This window comes from Manduca sexta, chromosome 14, assembly GCF_014839805.1.
Source record: "Manduca sexta isolate Smith_Timp_Sample1 chromosome 14, JHU_Msex_v1.0, whole genome shotgun sequence".
Classification (NCBI taxonomy): domain Eukaryota; kingdom Metazoa; phylum Arthropoda; class Insecta; order Lepidoptera; family Sphingidae; genus Manduca; species Manduca sexta.
This window is the reverse complement of record NC_051128.1, coordinates 9,393,009-9,413,186: the sequence shown is the minus strand read 5'-3', so window position 1 is coordinate 9,413,186 and position 20,178 is coordinate 9,393,009. Positions and strand designations below refer to the sequence as shown.

The 20,178-nt window shown below is 32.7% G+C and overlaps 3 protein-coding genes across 3 annotated transcripts; 1 reads left to right on the top strand and 2 right to left on the bottom strand.

Annotated features, from left to right (window-relative positions):
* Nucleotides 1-7: 7 nt before the first annotated feature.
* LOC115445228 (methylated-DNA--protein-cysteine methyltransferase, inducible) lies at nt 8-3,046 on the bottom strand. Its single transcript, XM_030171441.2, has 2 exons — nt 2,109-3,046; nt 8-1,596 (listed from the first exon to the last, which is right to left on the bottom strand). The coding sequence occupies exons 1-2, from the start codon at nt 2,499-2,501 to the stop codon at nt 1,351-1,353; spliced, it is 639 nt and encodes a 212-aa protein (XP_030027301.1). The 5' UTR covers nt 2,502-3,046; the 3' UTR covers nt 8-1,350.
* Nucleotides 3,047-4,675: 1,629 nt separating this feature from the next.
* On the bottom strand, nt 4,676-9,707 carry LOC115445212 (prostaglandin reductase 1). The gene is made up of 8 exons (XM_030171414.2): nt 9,566-9,707; nt 7,711-7,898; nt 7,439-7,541; nt 7,169-7,357; nt 6,790-6,908; nt 6,092-6,246; nt 5,357-5,462; nt 4,676-4,946 (listed from the first exon to the last, which is right to left on the bottom strand). Exons 2-8 carry the CDS (start codon nt 7,871-7,873, stop codon nt 4,714-4,716), a joined length of 1,068 nt encoding a protein of 355 aa, XP_030027274.1. The 5' UTR covers nt 7,874-7,898; nt 9,566-9,707; the 3' UTR covers nt 4,676-4,713.
* Nucleotides 8,886-19,716, top strand: LOC115445210 (MATH and LRR domain-containing protein PFE0570w). Its single transcript, XM_030171408.2, has 7 exons — nt 8,886-9,331; nt 9,409-9,637; nt 11,109-11,303; nt 11,380-11,445; nt 12,507-12,661; nt 12,738-12,849; nt 14,963-19,716. The coding sequence occupies exons 1-7, from the start codon at nt 9,252-9,254 to the stop codon at nt 18,395-18,397; spliced, it is 4,272 nt and encodes a 1,423-aa protein (XP_030027268.1). The 5' UTR covers nt 8,886-9,251; the 3' UTR covers nt 18,398-19,716.
* The last annotated feature ends 462 nt before the right edge of the window (nt 19,717-20,178 follow it).

Sequence of the window (20,178 nt, the reverse complement as noted above, 5' to 3'; positions counted from 1 at the left end):
AAAATAATACAAAACTAGTGATATTTTATTTATATATAAATATAAATATTACTGTCATCCTAGGTATCAACATTTCTCCCATCCTGCCCCTACAAATGATGTCCATATACATGTAATCAAAGAGAATTATAATATATATGGAAACATGTAATTAAATGATATACTTACGTACATAAAATTTCTATATTACTTACTTTAAAAAAAAAATAGAATGCCTCCAATACTCAGAAATCATGAATACAGTATTTTCCATATCAACTAAAGAATATAATTTACCAATACAAATTTTAGAAAGCATTCTAGAGACATAAAATATATCTTCATTTTATATGTCCAAATATCAAAAAATATTACACCTGTATAATTATGTTCCATAATATGTATTTCTACACATGATGGTTTACTAGGTTACCGTAGCTAAGCAATAACAGAGATGGAGTTTGACAAGATACTCTAACTTCTTAGATAAATACTGCATCACAATCAAATTGGGATTGCAAAAACAAAACATTTTTACATTGCTGTGTAGTAGCTGGTCAAAATCCCCATTTAATTAATTTATTGTTTAAGAAAAAACCGAGGTAATTCAATTAATATAATGTTACATTTCATTTAGAATGTTTTAAATGTATTACCCTCAGTTGACATGGCATGTATTGCATTGTTAGAAAAAATAATTGTTTAAATGTGTAATTATTTTAACAAATATAAAGTAAAATATAAAAATGAGATAAAATATAGGAAAACTTTTACTGTACTAAGTGCTTATATTAAACAGGGATATAATTGAATACAAATAAATGGGCGACGAGGATTAGAAGTTTAGCTGAACACTATGATTTAAAGTATAGATAAGCCCCTGGTGGATAAGTCAATTACGGGCATAGTAGCGGGAACACATGCACACTAAATTGTTCATGCAGAAATACATATTATGGAACAGATAACTCACAGCAAAGCTGCCCAACCTGTTTAACAATCAGGTCAAAATGATGATGAAAACTTAATTCTTAAATGTTACCAGTTTAAAAGTTTCTATGTGCACCTATTCTGGATAAAATTTAGTTTATATTATGACAATCGGGACATGTCTAATGCCTAATTTAACCTGTTTAGTGGTTTCTGGCGTATGTTAACAAACATCAAAACATGTACCTACATAAATATTATTTTTTATAATTGAGTAAGATTTATGGAACTTCAAAATTGAATTTAAAAGGATACTTGTCCAGACAGAATATTTATAACTCCTTCCAAGGGTACAAGAAAGGGCTGAGATTAGGCAGCCTTGCTGTTTAATGAGAGTTAACATTTTAACTGTATTTAGCACTTATATAATTATCTCCTATTTTACCCCTCGGCATTTTTCTTTTCATGTTCAAGAAGCCAGTCTTTGCGGTTTATTCCACAACTGAATCCTCCTTTGTTGTTTGATCCTACTAATCTGTGGCAGGGAATGACGATTAAATGCGCATTAGCTCCACAAGCTGCACCAATAGCCCGGGCATAGCTAGCTGACCGACCCATAGCTTTAGCGAGGTCTCCATAAGACTGTGTCGATCCGTATGGCAGTTCTATCAGTTTCTCCCACACTTCCTGTTGATCAGGAAAGGTATTATACTAGCATATCGGCCGCAGTTATCGAGATAATAGGGTACCGGACTCATTTTTGTTCTTTACTATTATCAAATATTTACATAATATAAATTATAACACAGAAGGAATTTTAAAATCCAGTAAAAAATCAACAAGTTATAAGTCTTTGAATTTCAAAAACAGAAAAGAGACGAAATATCCACATGTGACGTCATCGGGAATTACGACGCGTGCAAAAAAAAGAGATGAAGCGATATCCCCACATCGCGCCCACTTCTGCACATTACAATATTTTAAATATGAATGACTCGCTCATTTTTTAACCAATTGTTATGCAGTTTTCGCAGGAGTGCTTCTTTTTCGTATTATTAACCATTACATATAGAATAATGTACAAAATCAAGCATAGGCCGGTCACCTATTATAAACAATATTTTTTACGCAATAGACCGAGATATATCCATCTCGCATACCGCGGTTTATAAATTTTATAATTAATGAATAAAACTAACCTTCTGAAAATCCGATCCGAATGTTTTAAGTGGCACTGAAAACTTCTTTGCTTTGCCATCAAAGTAATCGCTAAGCTCCTCTTGCAATAGTTTCAAAACATTGTTTGTGCTTTCAACAAAACAACACGATAATTCTTTTGAAAGGTTTTGAAACATTTTATCAAAGTTTTTAGAGTCTTCAAATGCAACAAGATAAACAAATTCATCATCAGCTGCTAATACCATTTTTCCCACTGGAGATTCGAAAATTGATAGACATACCGTACAAATTTTGTTTTGTGAATATTTAATTATAAGCTTAGATAGATTCATAGCAAGGTACAAAACGAAACAAACCAAATTTTCAAAATTCGAAATGAAAAAAACGCGGTAATATTGAATAAAGCGTCTCATTCACGCTCTATCTTGCCGTACAAGTTACAACTGTGAACAACTAGCTGTACTTGCCAGTGTTTCCACTTACAATTTTGATTTCACCTTAGATTTTAAGAAAAATCCCTCGAAATTGCTCAACGATATTATCTTAGTTTCCAAAATAGGAGATACAAAAGAGGATAAGGAATATGTCGATTTTTTTCTTTATTACCTAAATAACTATTGTAGATTCGTGGTAAATAGCAGAGACCACAGACCGGGTGCATGAGGCTTTCATCGATACAACTTAGTCAGACTTCACGCTATCCGCACACGGACTTATGTTTGACGTACGAATTACTATCGCAGCCACCCCATTGCGCCGTAGATTATTTGTCACTCACAGTCATAACTCTGGTAAAACTGTCAGAAAAACATATAATCTAATAGACGTTTAAAATTCGACAAGAAACATGCATCAATGAATATCTAGAATATCTATACTTCTAAACTATTATATAAAGCTGAAGAGTTTGTTTGTTTGTTTGTTTGAACGCGCTAATCTTTAGGAACTACCGGTCCAAACTGAAAAATTATTTTTGCCTTGGATAGCCCTTTGTTCGTGGAGTGCTATAGGCTATATATCATCACGCTATACCCAATAGGAGCGGAACAGTAATGAAACATGTTGCAAAAACGGAGAAATATTATTAGTTTTGAGAGCTTCCGTTGCGTGCGCTGCGTAAACGGTTAAAGTTATGCAACAATGATGTACGACGGGATTGTTCCTCTTAAAAAGTTCTAAAAAATCTATATACTATTATATAAAGCTGAAGAGTTTGTATTTTTTGTTTGTTTGTTTGAACGCGCTAATCTCAGGAACTACCAGTACAAACTGAAAAAATATTTTTGCGTTGGATAGCCCTGTGTTCGTGGAGTGCTATAGGCTATATATCATCACGCTATACCCAATAGGAGCGGAGCAGTAATAGCTAATCTCAGGAACTACCGGTCCAAACTGAAAAAATCTTTTTGCGTTGGATAGCCCTTTGTTCGTGGAATGCTATAGGCTACATATCATCACGCTATACCCAATAGGAGCGGAGCATTAATGGCTAATCTCAGGAACTACCGGTCCAAACTGAAAAAATCTTTTTGCGTTGGATAGCCCTTTGTTCGTGGAATGCTATAGGCTATATATCATCACGCTATACCTAATAGGAGCGGAGCAGTAATGGCTAATCTCAGGAACTACCGGTCCAAACTGAAAAAATCTTTTTGCGTTGGATAGCCCTTTGTTGGTAGAGTGCTATATGCTATATATCACGCTATACCTAATAGGAGCGGAGCAGTAATGGCTAATCTCGGAAACTACCGATTCGAACTGAAAAAATATTTTTGTGTTGAATAGCCCTTTGTTTGTAGAGTGCTCTAAGTTATATATCATCACGCTATATCCAATAGGAGCGGAGCAGTAATGGCTAAACTCAGGAACTACCAGTATGAACTGAAAAATTTGTTTTGTGTTGGATAGCCCTTTATTTGTGGAGTGCTATAGGCTGTATATCATCACGCTATGACCAATAGGAGCGGAGCAGTAATGAAACATGTTGCAAAAACGGGGACAATTTATTAGTTTTGAGAGCTTCCGTTGCGTGCGCTGCGTAAACGGTTAAAGTTATGCAACAATGATGTATGACGGGATTGTTCCTCTTAAAAGTTCTAAAAATATATTATAAAACAAAGTCCTCCACTGCATCTGTCTGCCTGAACGTGTTAAACTCAAAAACTACCCAACGTATTAAGATGAAATTTGGTATGGAGACAGTGAGACCCTGGGAAGAACATGGGCTCCCGGGAAACTACTACTTTTATAACGGAAAACTTTGGCCTGAAAAACTTTATAACGCGGGCGGAGCCGCGGGCAAAAGCTAGTTATCTATAGTTTTTAAAGATTATTGGTCTTTAAAAGCGCGTTATATATGTATTATATTCAGGTTACATATTCTTTTAGATGTTAGTACAAAAAAAAATTGTATTATGAACAAAGGAAGTGGTTTTACAAGGCCCATGCGGAATAAGTCTTTTTGACATAAATCTTCCTCTTACCTGCGCTGCGACCATTCTATTAAAAGTTTTTAATATAAAAGTACATATCATCGAAAGAATAACTTTTAAATTAGAGTCTTATAGTATCAAATAAATACGAGTTATTTATATTACATAGTATGTTTACTCATTTTATTGTAACTTATTTTACTTTTACAACAGCTTTTCCAGTATTTTCACCCCTAAGCATGCCAACAAGAGCTTCAACCATATTATCAAAGCCTTCGTAAATTTTTTCTTGATACTTTAATTTACCATCATGTAACCAATCTAAATTTGCTTTGACTCCTTCTTCCCATCGGTTTATCCAGCGATCCACCAGAAAACCTTCTACTTTGAGTTCTTTAAACACTATAGCCGGCTGAAGTATTGTCACTAAAACATAATATATGTCATATAAGTTGTAAACATCATATAACGTATAAGTAAAAAAACGTTTTATAATAAATATTTAGCCTGTGAATAATAGTGGCGTGGCGTGAATTTTTATTTAACGGAGCGGCCAGACTCGCCCTTTCCACCCTAACTACACTACGCTACTGCGGAATAGTTCCACTGTAAAGCTTTCCAGATAAAAAGTTATTTGATTTACCACAGAGAAAGAAAAAAGTCGCTTACAGCTTAATTTATGAATTCGATTATTTCTGGGCAAAACATGGAACTAATTAATTGTTTGCAGGTACAATGATCTTCACGAATTATCTGAGTGAATAAATTTCAATTCATTGCACTTCGGAATTAAGTACCTATTGACAATGTGTAGGATAGTAGCAATGCGTTATTACCTTTTGGCGGTTGCGGATCATTGTAAGAGGATATTGAACCACAGACAGCGACTCGTCCATATTTGTTCATGTAACTCATTATGGTCGAACTGATTTCACCACCCACCTATAACAATTAGGAGGCTATTTTCAGTTGTTTTTACGGTACTGCTTTTCTCAGTGTAACAACATTACTTATATTGTTCATTACAACGCCCGCAAATTGCGTTGTCAATGCAATACACAAAACACGAACGCCATTTGTATGCATTCTCTACATTTTTAAATACTAACAACGTGTAAATTTATGAAATAAAAGTGGCCTACATGCCTTTTTTTTATTTTGGACCAAGTTTTATAGAAAAAATATATATATTGCAGTTTCTGCACTTATTACATAATTAACTCACGTCCAAACATCATCACATTCTTACGCAATAATTTTTTATACTTACCTATAAAAAATAAGTACACACACACATCATCATCATCAACATCACGCATTTATCCCCGAAAGGGTATGCAGAGACGAAGAGCACCCACATTTCGCCAGTTGTGTTCCGTCCCATGATGTTACAAGGGGCGAGCCTATCGCTATATCGAAAAACCCAAATATCACTTTACTCGACCCGGGATTCGAACTCAGGACCTTAGAGCGCTGACGTACCACGCATGCAGTACAACTACGCCACTGAAGCAGATTGAAAAAAAATAAGTTAACATTTATTTTATTGAGACATTAAATTAAATGCTTACATTGTCAAAGTAGCAGTCAACTCTCTTAGGAGCGCCTTCTCTTAAGGCAGATCTTATGTCGGTTGTTTTATAGTTAAAAGCACGATCAAAACCGAGCTCTTTTTCTAAATACTTGCATTTTTCATCAGATCCAGCAAAGCCAATAACACGACAACCTGAAATCGATCGCGTTTAAAATAAATTGTTATAATCATGTTTTTTTGAAAATTTTAAAACAATTACTTAGGTATTAGTAAAAACAATTCTACAGTTATGCGTTGAAATAGACGGTATGAGCTATTCACTTCAAGGAAAATTCTTAACGCCTTTACCGAGCTTTATTTGGTCTTCAGACTAAATCCCACTAATGACACGACTTTATATCAGATCTGGTCTAATTCATAGAATGGAGCCCCCGCCAGTTCAAAACCCGGCGACCTTTTTTTAGGTTCCAATAAGACTAATTTTGTTTGCAAAAGCAAAACCTATCTGGAAAATAGCCTGAATGACAAACATATTCTCTTCCTCTCAGGGGCCCATAGTATTTTTCTGTTATGCCACACTACTTATAGTCTAAAATTTTATTCAAATCCATTCAGCGGTTGCTTAAACCACTTCTAACAAATATCTATAGGTGCAAATGACTTTTTTTTGTAAATATTTATAATTTAAGATCAAGTAGTTCTTATTATACATCTATAACATACTTAAGTACTTACCTAGATTTTTGCCAATTTGTCCAACGTGAGAACCTACTGCACCAGCAGCACCAGTTATTACAATTGTTTCTCCAGGTTTAGGTTTGCAAATTTCTTTTAATCCGAAGTATGCAGTATTACTAAAAATCAACAAATCGGATTACTAAATAATTTTATATTTAGTGCTAATTATGTACCTAATATCGTCTCCAAACTAATCATAACAAACATTTTAGAACACAAAATAATTAAGATTTTCAGAGTAAATAAGATTAGGTAGCAATTCATTAAGTACAACTTATTCAAATTATAAATAGGTATGTACTTAGATCATAAATAATTCATAATATGTAAATACTTATTATGTTTATTATAGATAAATTTATTAGGTTACACTTACCCCGGCATGCCCAGTATTCCTAACGCTAATGAAACAGGATGGGGTGTTAAATCAGGTAATAGAGTGAAAGGCGAAAATCCTGGCTTTCCTTTTAAATTTTCAGGATTACAAATAGTATGTGATCGCCAACCAAATGAACCTGTTACATATTTCCCTACAGGATATGTTTCATTTCGTGAGGCTATTATTCTGAAATAAAATTTAATACTTAGTAAAACACATGAATATAAAGGCAAAATAAGTATATTCTGTAGTAATTTATATATTTACTTTGCTACCTGCCCCCCAATCATATCGACAGGTAATTTATATCCGACCATATAGGCGCGCATATAAGGATCTACGCTAATATATTCTGCTTCAGTCAGAATTTCTGAAATTTAAATAAATTTAGATTTTTAATATTGTTTTTCTAAAGCAATAAAACAAGCAAGCAGGTGAAATAAAAAAAAATAAACGTATGCTCCCACCTGCAACTTGCATAGGTACTAGGTATAGTTACATAAATATTTTTAATTTACTTTAAATACTTATAAAAATACCTCCATCTTTCAGTTCAGGAAGGTCCTCTTCAATTATTTTGAAGTCGGTATTTTTCGGTTCACCTTGAAAATATTTTGTAAGAACGTATTTCTGCGCTTTTACTCTACTGGCTACCCCAGAGTAAAAGCGCTTTGTCACGAAAAATACTTTTGCCGAATTCATGATCTCGTTTTGAAATGCACCAACCCTAAAAAAATCAGTAAAACATCTAACAACAACAAATTTAAATGATGATAACGATAATAATATGAAATCGAGATTTGCGTTCTGTTTATTAAGATTTCATTTTATAAAAAAACATGCAGTTGACACCGTTCTATGTACATTTAGGCCCATTTACATTACTTATTATATTGTTTTATTTTTCTGTCTCATCTGTATACCAGGAATCTAAGCATCGAGCATGCATTCTCATTCCACTAGCAGCACTGCATGGTAGGGGTAATTCCCGTTTTATGGTGCGCTAAAAGGAAGCCATACCCAATGATATTCAAAAACTATAGAAACTGTACGTAGTACATAATCATTCCATCGATACGCCAGGTAGTAGATACTCTAACATAATATGATAATATCATATATAAGAGTATAAGATAATATAAAGTGTATTGCCCGCACTCACAGGTACACATAATTTTTTTTTCGTTTAAAAATATTATGACATATCAAATCAGTAGGAAAACTGTGAATAATAACTTGGTGTCTAAAATAAAAATGCCCACGCCTCCGCATTTTTTCAATACTAGAAAGAGAAAATCATAAGTCCACCAAGTATCAAAAATAATATTATTAAATTGAATTTGTTTATTTATAACGTTTTCACGCCATTACTACTGTAACCGATAATTATAGGCTGTTCCCTTACCCTGAAGCACATATGGTGCAAATGTCCAGTGTTAAAACGTCTAAAATTATGAAGATTTTAGAAAATATATTTTAAGTGGATCTGTGCCAAGTAACCAAGATAAATTATTATATAAATCTAAACCACTCATAAAAATCAGAACTAGGTACCTACATCATACATACTTAATATAGAAATTTGTATTTTTCTAGTAGTTACATGTGAACCACCTAGTATTTTTACTGTGTCCAAGGAGTATTAGTAAAGAATACCTGTGACAGAATATACGCCTCTCCTCTCTACCTTGCAGATACCGTCGAGATCTAGTATACGAGTTTAATACATGATTCTTTGTTTTATCTACACATTGTAACCGATTTTTATAAGTTTATTGGATATCACCAAATATTATCACAATACCACCATTCGGCTAATGGATTTTTACTAATCGTGTGACTACCACTTTATATAATTCAAAATGGATGTCATGAGCCTTGTTGGGGTTCGGTGTTTTGCAATAATTTATGAGTAAATTAAAACATAAAAACAAAGTAGACACTGTAAGATTTAATAGTATATGTTTATTAGATATTTCTGTGAAACCAACTGTTTCGAATGGCTTATAAATGTAATGTAAAATAAAAACTGCTCGAATGTCCTAATGAGAGTGTCAGACAGTGTTTATTATTTTTCAATATGACATCAATACAAGAACATAATTGTATTTTTTGTGAAGAGAGCTTTGAAAATAAAGAAGAATTACAAATACATTTCAGGTAAAACGGATAAAACGTTGTAATATCATTTGGACCACAGAGCCGATAATATTACGTATCTAAAATATTTATTTTAGGAAACATGGTGATCCGAAGTTTAATCAAAATAAGGCTAAAGGACGTGTTCAAAGTGCTGTTCAAGTTTCTAGCGATTCGAGTAAAGATGAGACAGAAATGGTCGGTTGTGATGTATGTTCAGAAATGTTTACAACTATATCAAAAGCGATCACTCACAAGCACAAAGTACACCCGGAGCACGACGCTAAATACTTCTGCCCGTGGTGCGGGAAACTCTTCACTATGAAGGTAAAAAAACAATTGCCTGTCAATACTGCCAAATAGATTTACGCGACCTCTGTACCCCCCCACCACTACCACTATGGTTTTCTTATCTTTTATACTTCTATCACGCACGAATCTCTATAAGTGCCTTCCTAAATTCGTTTACTCTGTTTACAGAATGTCAGGCAATATATATGCAGTTTTGATCACCCCATTTAATATTATATAGCTGCATTTGTTTTCCAACTTATTGTATATCTAAATAACCATAATTTATTAGTACTTCACTCTTATTTCATTAAGCAAACTATGTATTAAAGGTGATCACAAATATGTCTGTAAATTATTATTTTTTGATCCAATCTGCCAGTATTAATTACCTTAATATTGTGATACCAAAAAAGGGAATAGTCCCATGATAAAATTGTCATATTTTCTCATAATTAAAAGTAATCAATGTTCTTCCCAGGGTCTCAAACTATCCATTTGCCAAATTTCTTTAAAGTCATATCGGCAGTTCAGCCATGAAACTATAACAGACTGCCACACTTACTATTGCATTTATAATGTACTATTAAGCAAAAATTGAGGCTTCACTGATGTATGTTTTGTGTAAATATTATGTTTATATAAATATACAATATCAACTTATTTTATTTATATCTATTTGATTGAGTTTCTTTAAAAATAGTTAATTGAACCAAAAAGACTTCACCGATATTGGTTATTAAATGTTGCAAAACAAAATAATTTCTGAAATGCATTAATTTAATTTTATCATTACCATTAAGATTAACATATACATTTGTTTCACTGTGATAAAATAATTTACACATGTGTTTATTTATAGTAAAATAAAAAGGTAAAGGTTATGAAATAAAACACCAACCAATATTACATAACTGATTCCTTACAGTTAATATATTGGGAACTCTTATTAAAAAATAAAGTGAATTCTCTATTAAAAATTCTATTTCTGGGTTTGTGTGATAATATGCTGGTGGATGGATATAATGAACACAGTACACAAGGTGTTAAAACCCACAACAGTGGCATACATATCTCTGTCGCATTCTGGTATCAGCCTGTGCATATCTGGTTCCAACAGGCTGGCTTAAATGTTGCAACTATCGAGGCGTAATCATCTCTTGTCTGATGACATTCTAATTTATTAATTATATTTGATCTGCATTATTGAAAATCTTGTATTTTCTAATCTTTATTATTTGTCATATTAATAACTTGATGTAACAAAGTGTAGTTGAATTAAAATGTTAAGATACTCAGTAAGTGGTGGTTGCACTGTTTATAATTTTTTTTCTATCTGGAACACATTCATCCTTGTACACTATTACTGGATAGCAAAAATAGACACAAAAATGGTATTAGCCTGGATGGAAACCAGTTACCAGTTACTACAAAATTCTGAATAAAAAATATTGATATAAAGCATTAAGCAACCTTTTTTTGAATTATAATCTAATGTTTATTTTAGCATCTATATAATAAACATATGCAAGCAAATCATAATAACTTGGATAAAACTGAAGACAACACCTTCCATTGTGATGTGTGCAATGTTGATTTCAATTTACCTCTCGCCATGATTCACCACAACAGGTTTTACCATCGGCAAGATACAGACATACCTCCCTTTGGGCACTCAAAAAAACTAAAAATGTATAATCAGGTATGTTGTAATACACATTTTTTTTTATTTTCTAAGCTGTGTAACATAATATGTCAATTATTATTTTTAATTTCAGGAGTCATTACCAGTTTATTATTGTTCATTTTGTGGAGACGAATATGAAAACAAAGTCAACTTACATGTAAGTTATTATTAACATTGTATATTGCATCCAGCTATTGATTATTAAATGCATCAATTTCTCTAAAGTAGAGACAGAACAATATAACCAGGGATGTTATGGAGCTCCGTAACCGTAACCGAAACTATCGGATATCCGAAATAAAAATATATCCGTAACCGTATCCGTTACAAAAGTTTCGGATATTATGTTACGACTGATTTTTGTTTTACCGCTCGCGCGTCACGTGAATCTTGCATAGTTTGATTGTTAGTTTTAGTAATATCGTAACCTCATTCATAAATAGTATTTTTTTTTATTTATGACCAGGTACTTAATTTAATGAAATGAAAGAAAAGTGTTATATTACGTACTAAAATTAATTTAATTTAATTTTTTCGGAGAGGAGGTGGCACTACTTCACTGAAACTTCATCTCAAATCAAAACACAGGGTTTTGAACACCCATGTCCCCCAATTAGTGTTTCGATAATTAGTAATCAATGATGACGACGACCGATAGTTAATAATCGACGCTCTACTGTATAACGTACTTTTTATTTTACTTTAATCTAATATCCGTATCTGAAACTAACGGATAATCCGAAACCGATATCATTTTATTCCTATATCCATAACATCTCTGAATATACCTAAAGGAAAAACATATTATAATTCATCAATATGCATGTGACCAGCACTTGGTTGCCCAAAATATACACAAACTTTGAAGGTTTAGTATAATAACTACTAGAGGTATAACTTGAGTATATTGAGATAGTTGTATATGCGTTTAACATCGACGATGTAGGCATACGTATTGTCTGATATTTTTCTACAAATCAAGTTTGTTTATCTGAGATATTGGAAAGTGCGGTCGTGCAATTGGCCGCTTCGTTGATGCTTGATGTATTAGCCAGAAGATATTGTGTTCTCAAAAATCAAATGTCTGCTATGCGACGTGTATGCTCTATAGGCTTATTGTCCGTGGTATTTAATCATCTAAAAAAGTGATCTGCCTGAAAGACATTAGGTAGTCTACAAACAAATTAATAATATTTTGTAATTAATTGATACTTACAGAAACACTCATATGATGATCATAATGATGAGAATCAGAGCCCCGATGTGGTCCTGCGATGTCCTCTATGTGACGCTATATTTTATCATTTGGATGCTTATGAGCTGCACTTGACCTTTCACACCAAAGATGACTTGTATAGTGAAAGATGTGAAACGTAAATATTTTTTATTATTGTTCTATTTTTAACTAGCTATTCTATAGGGTTTATTTCGTTTCTATTTAATTTACAGGGCAGATGATGTAAGTGAATTTTCCCTAGAATCTGTGCCTCCCATCATGGAAAAAGTTGTAAGCTGTGAACCACAACAAGATGCTGAAACAACAGTTAATGAAGTGGGAATCGTAAGTTTTAAATAGTATTTTGTAAATACCAAAATATTTAATTTCTCTCACCCTCAGTTCGCTTCTTTACGCCTTTACTAAATGTGTTGGATAAAATGTCTCGATAGTCGATAGCATTAGCATTTAGCGCAGAATAAGTATGCGGCTTGCGAGCAGCGAACACATTTCGATGCATGTAACATACGTACACCTATTGGTAAAGACCCGCATTTGCGGCACTTCGTCAGATTTTAACGTATTCTAAAAGTTAAAATCTAAACTAATTACTATACAATCCGTATATTTTTTCTCCAATTATACCTTTTTGTTAGAGTAGTTTTTACAACCAGCCGCATGCCTGACGTTTACTCACAACGGTGCCCAAACTAGCATTCGAATTGAAGATCTCACATTCCACAGTCAAAATACACCGCCTCTAGACGAAGAAGGCGACTAGACCTCTATTTCATGACAAATAGAGCTGTATATTTCGCTCGACAAATACGATCAGCAATGATTTTTTTTTATTTGTAATGATTGAAAAATAAGAATTCCTGAAGTGTGGTTTTCTTCATTAATTACAATAAAAACTTTTTAAAAACTATATACTTTACCTAATCAAATCATGCACTTAAATAACATAATCGCTCCTCATATGCCTTGCACCTATGATAGTCCATTGAAATGTTACATTTTTTAGGCCTTACCTTGCGTTTTTTAGAGGACGCAATTTTTTTTTTTTAAGTGTAGGGGGGGTCAGTGTAAAGCTAAAACCAAGTTTGTGGGGTCGCCACCCTTGTCCCACGGCCGCCATCTTGAAAAAAGGGGTTGAAATGGTTTTAACGATGTATCTCTTAAACTATTTATATGACAAAAAATAAGTATAAACATTTTTTGTTGCAAATTAAATTCTCTACAACTTTGGTCCAGTAACTTTTTGTCGTAGAACTTTAATAAAAAAGTTATAAGCAAAAATGTTAAGAAATTCAATGTCAAGCAATGTCCATTGCAACGTCATCAGAACGTGTGTTTATAAGGTTCATAATACTTTTTTTTGTACTCTCATTACGTACAACACACACCCGCGGTTGTCGGCTTGTACGCGAATTACTTGGATCCTGAATCGCTTTGGCACAGATGAAGCAATTGTTCACAAAATCAAAGTCTGGCTCTGGAGCTTCTGAAACTGACGATAAACTACTGGAGCTGCTGCTGCAAAGACGAACAACATTATCGGTTCGATTGTTCACGTAATAACAATAACACGCAATATGTACAGTAACTTCCGAAACAGTTCGTAAAAATTGATCATTAACCTTATCATTTTTTGCTACAGCTCGCTCTATTAAAGTTTTCACACCTTTTGCCTTCACAATTCTTATTTTATTTTCACCTAAAGGTTTTTTACAAATAAAACAATCACTCATGATGGAATAATAAAAAGTCAAAATGCTAATAAAAAATAGGAAAAAGTCTAAAATCATTCGAAATCGTCTTCACAATTAAAAACAAAATAAAATACATGCGCACGTACAGAAATATGTAGCACAACTAAAATATATAAGTTGAACGACAACTTCAAGACAATATTATCAGCTATTCTTACAATAAGAGTGGTTAGAAATAATAATAATAATAGCAGGCAGATGTTCTTTTATTCCCTAATGGTTCCTTGGGTATTTGGGTATTAATGAGAGTACAAAAAAAAGTATTATGAACCTTATAAACACACGTTCTGATGACGTTGCAATGGACATTGCTTGACATTGAATTTCTTAACATTTTTGCTTATAACTTTTTTATTACAGTTCTACGACAAAAATTTACTGGACCAAAGTTGTAGAGAATTTAATTTGCAACTAAAAATGTTTTTACATTTTTTTGTCAGATAAATAGTTTAAGAGATACATCGTAAAAACCATTTCAACCCCTATTTTCAAGATGGCGGCCGTGGGACAAGGTTGGCGACCCCACAAACTTGGTTTTAGCTTTACACTGACCCCCCTTACACTCCAAAAAAATAAAATTGCGTCCTCTAAGAAACGCAACACCAAATGTAACTTTTCAATGGACTATGTGTATATCTTCGATACAAATAAATAAACTAAAAGTATTTGTTTTTTTTTTTTTACAGGAAGATTTTCTTGAGCAAGTTTTAGAAGAACCAGATGTTGCAGCTTCAAAGAAAAATAAAAAACATCGAAAACATAAAAAATCTAAGAAGTCCGCCATTACACTTGATGAATTCTTAAATATGAATAAAGATGTTTTTGGCGAAGGTTTGGATTTTCAAGGAGTAGAAGAAGTCCCCACGCGCGTAATTACTAAAAGGTTAAAAGACATAAAAAAAACATCAAATGCAATATCAGAAATATCTCCCGAACTAGAAAAATTAAGAAAACACGGCATTGTGATTAAACGGAAACCAGGACAAAATATTTCAAGAGCTAACAAGAGGCAGTTCAACAAACTTTTAAAATCAACAGTAAAATCATTACCTAATAAAGTACACTCCGAGGCAAGAGTCAGTACTTCTGAAGACACCATTGATAAATTATTAAATCAAACCAATAATCAGATAAAAATAGTAAAGAAAACTGACAAAACAAATTTTTCTGTTAATGAAATTACACCTATGTCTAATAAATTTCACGAAGAACATGGTGAAATGGAATGTGATAGTACCAAAAAAGATATTGGAAAGCCCCTTCCCGAAGATATTGATCCCGGAAATATATCTTCTACAGTAGAGAAAAATGAACATAAATTAAAGGACGAAGAGACTGTTCCACCAGAAACTCACATTGCTACGGAAAATATCGAAGAGACACTGAACAACGACATTGGTATCGAAGCTGAAGATGTATTGCAAAATGAGGCAGAATCATCAAAAGCTATTCCAAACCCGAACCACACCAAAGTGGAATCTACTTCAAATAATGGAAATAACGATTTAGAAACTACGGATATTAATATGATCAGCAAGCATAAAAGAAGTGACGACAATCCTAATAATGATGTGAATATTGAAAAACAAAGCAAAATCGACTCATTGTCCTCCTTAAAACGTTTGAGTCATCTTATAACTGTAAAGTCAGTAACTCCAACTAAAAACTCGGCTACTGCTGAGTCGAACTTAGTTAAAGACATTCAGCCCGTAAATGTGCATACAGCTGAGGATAATTTAGAACCATCAACAATAAGCCAGAAGGATTCTAAAAGTAGCGTGAATGAGATAGATTTTAAAAAAGCAAATGATTTACAGTTGAATACAGGTAAAAACTTACAAATCAGATCTTTGTCGCCACAACAGGTACCAGACCAAACAAATATAATAACACAAATAAAGGAGAATAGCGATTTAGTCAATAGGTCTAATAAAACATGTAACATAAATACAACAAAAAATGATAATTCTAAACCTTCAGAATTAATACAATCGAAACATATATCTACAAATACAGGAAAAATTTCGATTCCACTTCAAACAAATTATAATGAGATGGAGAAACAAGAGACAACAAATCTTTTAAAACATCTCACAGGTATAACAGCTAAACCGATAAACATTGCCAAATGTAACAATAGAAGGAATACTTCACTGCAACAAAGAAATATAAACAAGAGCAATGTAAGAAAAATATTGCCCCAAAAGGAAATAATAAATAATGAAGAAATAGAGATTTATAACATTGATGATTCCGAGGATGAAATAGATCAAGATCGTCCACAAAATAATGATGTCATTAGTAGTACTATACAACCGACAGATGTCTTAAAAAATCTTAGTAAAAATATAACTGTTAGATCTTTAAGTCATAGTATTCCCGAAAAATGTAAAGTAAGTTGTCAAATTGTTCAACAAGATAAAATTAATAACGACAAAAGTTGCGTGACTGCCAGTGAAACTGTAAGCAGCCTCAATAAGGACGCACATGTTACAGATTTGTCTAACAATAAATTTGCTAAACCAATAAGTGAAAAAGATATAGCTCTTAAAAATGCTTTACAGAATTTAGGTAAACATGTAACACTTAAATCGAGGAATATTTCTCCTTCACAATCTGTACATTGTCAAAACCAAAATGAGGTAACTTGGAAATATGAACGTAATAAGGACTCATTAAAAATTACGGAAGTTACTGAGGAAGGCTGTGATGACGAGTATGAAAATGAACACGTCAGTGATAATGTCATAGTACAATCGCCAGAAGATTCATGCAGTGACAAAGATAATGAGGATACAGACATGGATGAAGATGATTTTGAAAACCAAATTAAAGCAAATATGTTAAGGAAAGATGAAGAATGCATACAATCACCTCCAAGTGTTGCAGGCGTAAGTGGAATGAAAAGCCCTTGTGAAGATTCTACAAAAAAAATACCAGATAAAGTGGTTGAAAAGGATGATAGTTTTGAAGGTCATTTGAATTTAGATATAACAAAAAGCCTTGGTAATCAAATATCCATAAAACCTGTAAAGCAAGCCAAAAAAGAAGTCAAGCACGAAAATAACACAAATGCTGAACAAATTAATGAGCAAAGCTCACACAGTTCACAAATAAATCAGAAAATAGATGTTTCGAATCAAATAAAGAATACAGTGAACAAACAAGTTATGGTAAAAACATTCCAGACACAGACAAAGACTGTTATAGAGGAAATTACAACAACGGTAACTAAAACGATAAAAACTGTAAATCATAGTTTAAAACAAGAAGTTCGAAACGTAAATAATTATAGCTCAACTTCAGCACTTCCACAAAAAATACAAGGAATGAGAGTAAATAAAGAGTCTCGCAATCTTCAAGGAATAGTTGTAAGACATTCTTCGCCGGTCATGCGACCTAAAATTGGTATTAGTCCGCCGACGAAATCAGCTGTTGGCACAACTGTAAGACATTCTAGTCAAGTTATACCTGTTGGAACTTCCGTAAGACCAGGCAACCAGGTAGTTCCTATTCGGCCTAGATCGAATATAGTTCGCCCAAGCAATCCAAGAATGCCTAGTGTGCAAAAAATCAGACCTTCCACAGTGAATCAACCAGCTGTCAGAGTCGGAAGGCCACTTAAAGTTTTCTCAGAAACAATGGTTGTACCTGTCAAAAGACCTGGTTTAGAGGACTTGTCAGGTCCTTTTAGTTGTTTTAAAAAACCAAAGGAATCCCTTATTCCTGTATCAGATGTACCAATACTCAATAACAGCGAATCTGAATCAATGATGGAATACACTTCTGTGTGCAAATCAAACTCTATGAATACAGCAGCGACATTAAAGAATAATTCCGTAATTACATCTACACAAATTAAATCAGAAGTCAACACCACTTCCCAGCAACTCAGCAGATTAAATAATACATCTGGTATAAAAGTAACAAAAATTAATCAAAGCAAACAAGCACAAGTGCAGGAAACTAGTGAAATTAGTGCTTCACAAAGAACTACTTTAGAAGCAATACAAAAGTTGCAAAAACAGGGATTGTTAGTGAAAAAGCCAAGATTAGATTTAGCACAAGATAGTGATGGCTCCGACCATAGTGGAAACAATTCAACTGACGAAAATGATTAATACAACTGAATTTTGTGTAATATAATTATTTTTTTATTTTTATAATAGGTTACATCGTTGACTGATTTGGATTTATATTCTTGTGCAAAAACTGTTCCATTATATCCACTCAATGAGCCATAAGCAATACTGTTTGTATGTATTTATTGAAGTATTTAAGTGTGTAATTAAATTCTAAGCAAAGGAATATGCAGACACAATATATGTTTAATTTTCAAACAATTAGTGAAAATGAGGTATTAACACAAAAGAACACTATATAGGGCCGCTGACGATAAGATTATAACATTTTTACTCGACAGTGATACCTATTGCGCCTGCCCTGTCAAACATTTTATGTTGACTAAATAGTGTTCATTATATTTATATAATATAATTATTGGCTACAAGACAGTTTAATGAAATATGTATTGTGTATGGGAGCTTATGTGTAAACAATAATTTCCTACGCAGTTTGCATTAAATATAAATTGTTAATATTTTTATTAAGGACTAAAACGCGGGCGGTGCTAATTGAGCCACGTGTTCGTCCCATTCTATGTTAAATTTTAGTTCGCTTGTCATAGTAACTTTGCTTTAATTATGACGTCATAATACAAATGTCACATGACCACGGTTTTCGCGCGACATTTAAAATCAATAAAAAAAAGTTTTTCCTTTTATATTACGGGTTTTCGAGTAAAAGGTAGTTTTAAGGGGTATAAAATAAACATGTGTAATCAGTAAAATACTTTTCCGAAAACTGTCAAGTAGCCAATTAAGCTATTGAAATCCGAAAAAGAACAGGGTGTGTGCGCCTTTTGCCATGCCCCAGCCACGGTGTTAAGAGATGTTTTATTTCATTTTCTTTTGATACTGCACCCGAATAGATTTTATGTTTAAGCCTATATGCCGTCGTAAATTACTGTTTATAATCAGAAGCGAGCGATGCATGAAACTGGAGGAAATCCAAAAAAAATGTGAGCTTGTGATACATAGGTAATAAATTGTAGGTGTATTTTTCATAACTATTGCGCATTTGGACCTTAACGTTCTACAACTATCAATAATCCCGATAAATTTGCAAGGCTTCCTGTTCTTGTATTACGGATATATAACTTACTTTTAAAATTAAAAAAAAATGATTTGAAAATTAACTGTCGAAAACGAACATCACATACTTTTATTAACAAGGTATATTTAAAGGAGTACAATACCCTATAATTATCTCATTGACATTATACAAGGTATAAGAGTATCTTTTTTTTCATGTTGTCGACATAAGTGTAAAACTATATTTTCATTTATAAATAACATTAAAGATACATTATTGTTCCTAAGATGTTTATTATTTTCTATTAATTAATGTGAATATTGATAATACTATGTAATGTGTAAAATTATACAGCTCTTAATTTTGAACCATGTTTTATCCTATGTATTTAGAGTAAAATTTGTAAAATCAAAAATTTGTATCCCCATGCTTTTCAAAAAGAAAACATTGAATTAATTAAATAACTATATTTACTTCAAATAAACAACACCATAATACATTTTAACGAATTATCGTGATATATGAAAATATAATATTAATTGTCCACTTTATAAGGCCTGTTTTACAATGTTCCAGTAAATTGTTATCATCAAATAACATACAATATAGCAGATATAAAAGCTTAGTACTCTATTTGGTCCGCCTGAAGTTAGTTACTTGTTATTGTATCGCGTACACCTGTTATGCTATTCTGTAAGATCTATCAAGCTCACTTAGGAATTCAGTGTAATCTAAACTAGTGCCACAA

What these genes read in the sequence shown, in the direction of transcription:
- LOC115445228 (XM_030171441.2), bottom strand. Translation starts at nt 2,501, where the DNA reads ATGAGACGCTTTATTCAATATTACCGCGTTTTTTTCATTTCGAATTTT. An exon ending in TCGGATCGGATTTTCAGAAG is followed by an intron (nt 1,597 to 2,108) that starts GTTAGTTTTATT and finishes CCTGATCAACAG; the next exon opens with GAAGTGTGGGAGAAACTGAT.
- LOC115445212 (XM_030171414.2), bottom strand. Translation starts at nt 7,873, where the DNA reads ATGAATTCGGCAAAAGTATTTTTCGTGACAAAGCGCTTTTACTCTGGG. An exon ending in TCCTGAACTGAAAGATGGAG is followed by an intron (nt 7,542 to 7,710) that starts GTATTTTTATAA and finishes TTTAAATTTCAG; the next exon opens with AAATTCTGACTGAAGCAGAA. An exon ending in TTGACTGCTACTTTGACAAT is followed by an intron (nt 5,463 to 6,091) that starts GTAAGCATTTAA and finishes TAATTGTTATAG; the next exon opens with GTGGGTGGTGAAATCAGTTC.
- LOC115445210 (XM_030171408.2), top strand. Translation starts at nt 9,252, where the DNA reads ATGACATCAATACAAGAACATAATTGTATTTTTTGTGAAGAGAGCTTT. An exon ending in GAATTACAAATACATTTCAG is followed by an intron (nt 9,332 to 9,408) that starts GTAAAACGGATA and finishes TATTTATTTTAG; the next exon opens with GAAACATGGTGATCCGAAGT. An exon ending in CAGTTAATGAAGTGGGAATC is followed by an intron (nt 12,850 to 14,962) that starts GTAAGTTTTAAA and finishes TTTTTTTTACAG; the next exon opens with GAAGATTTTCTTGAGCAAGT.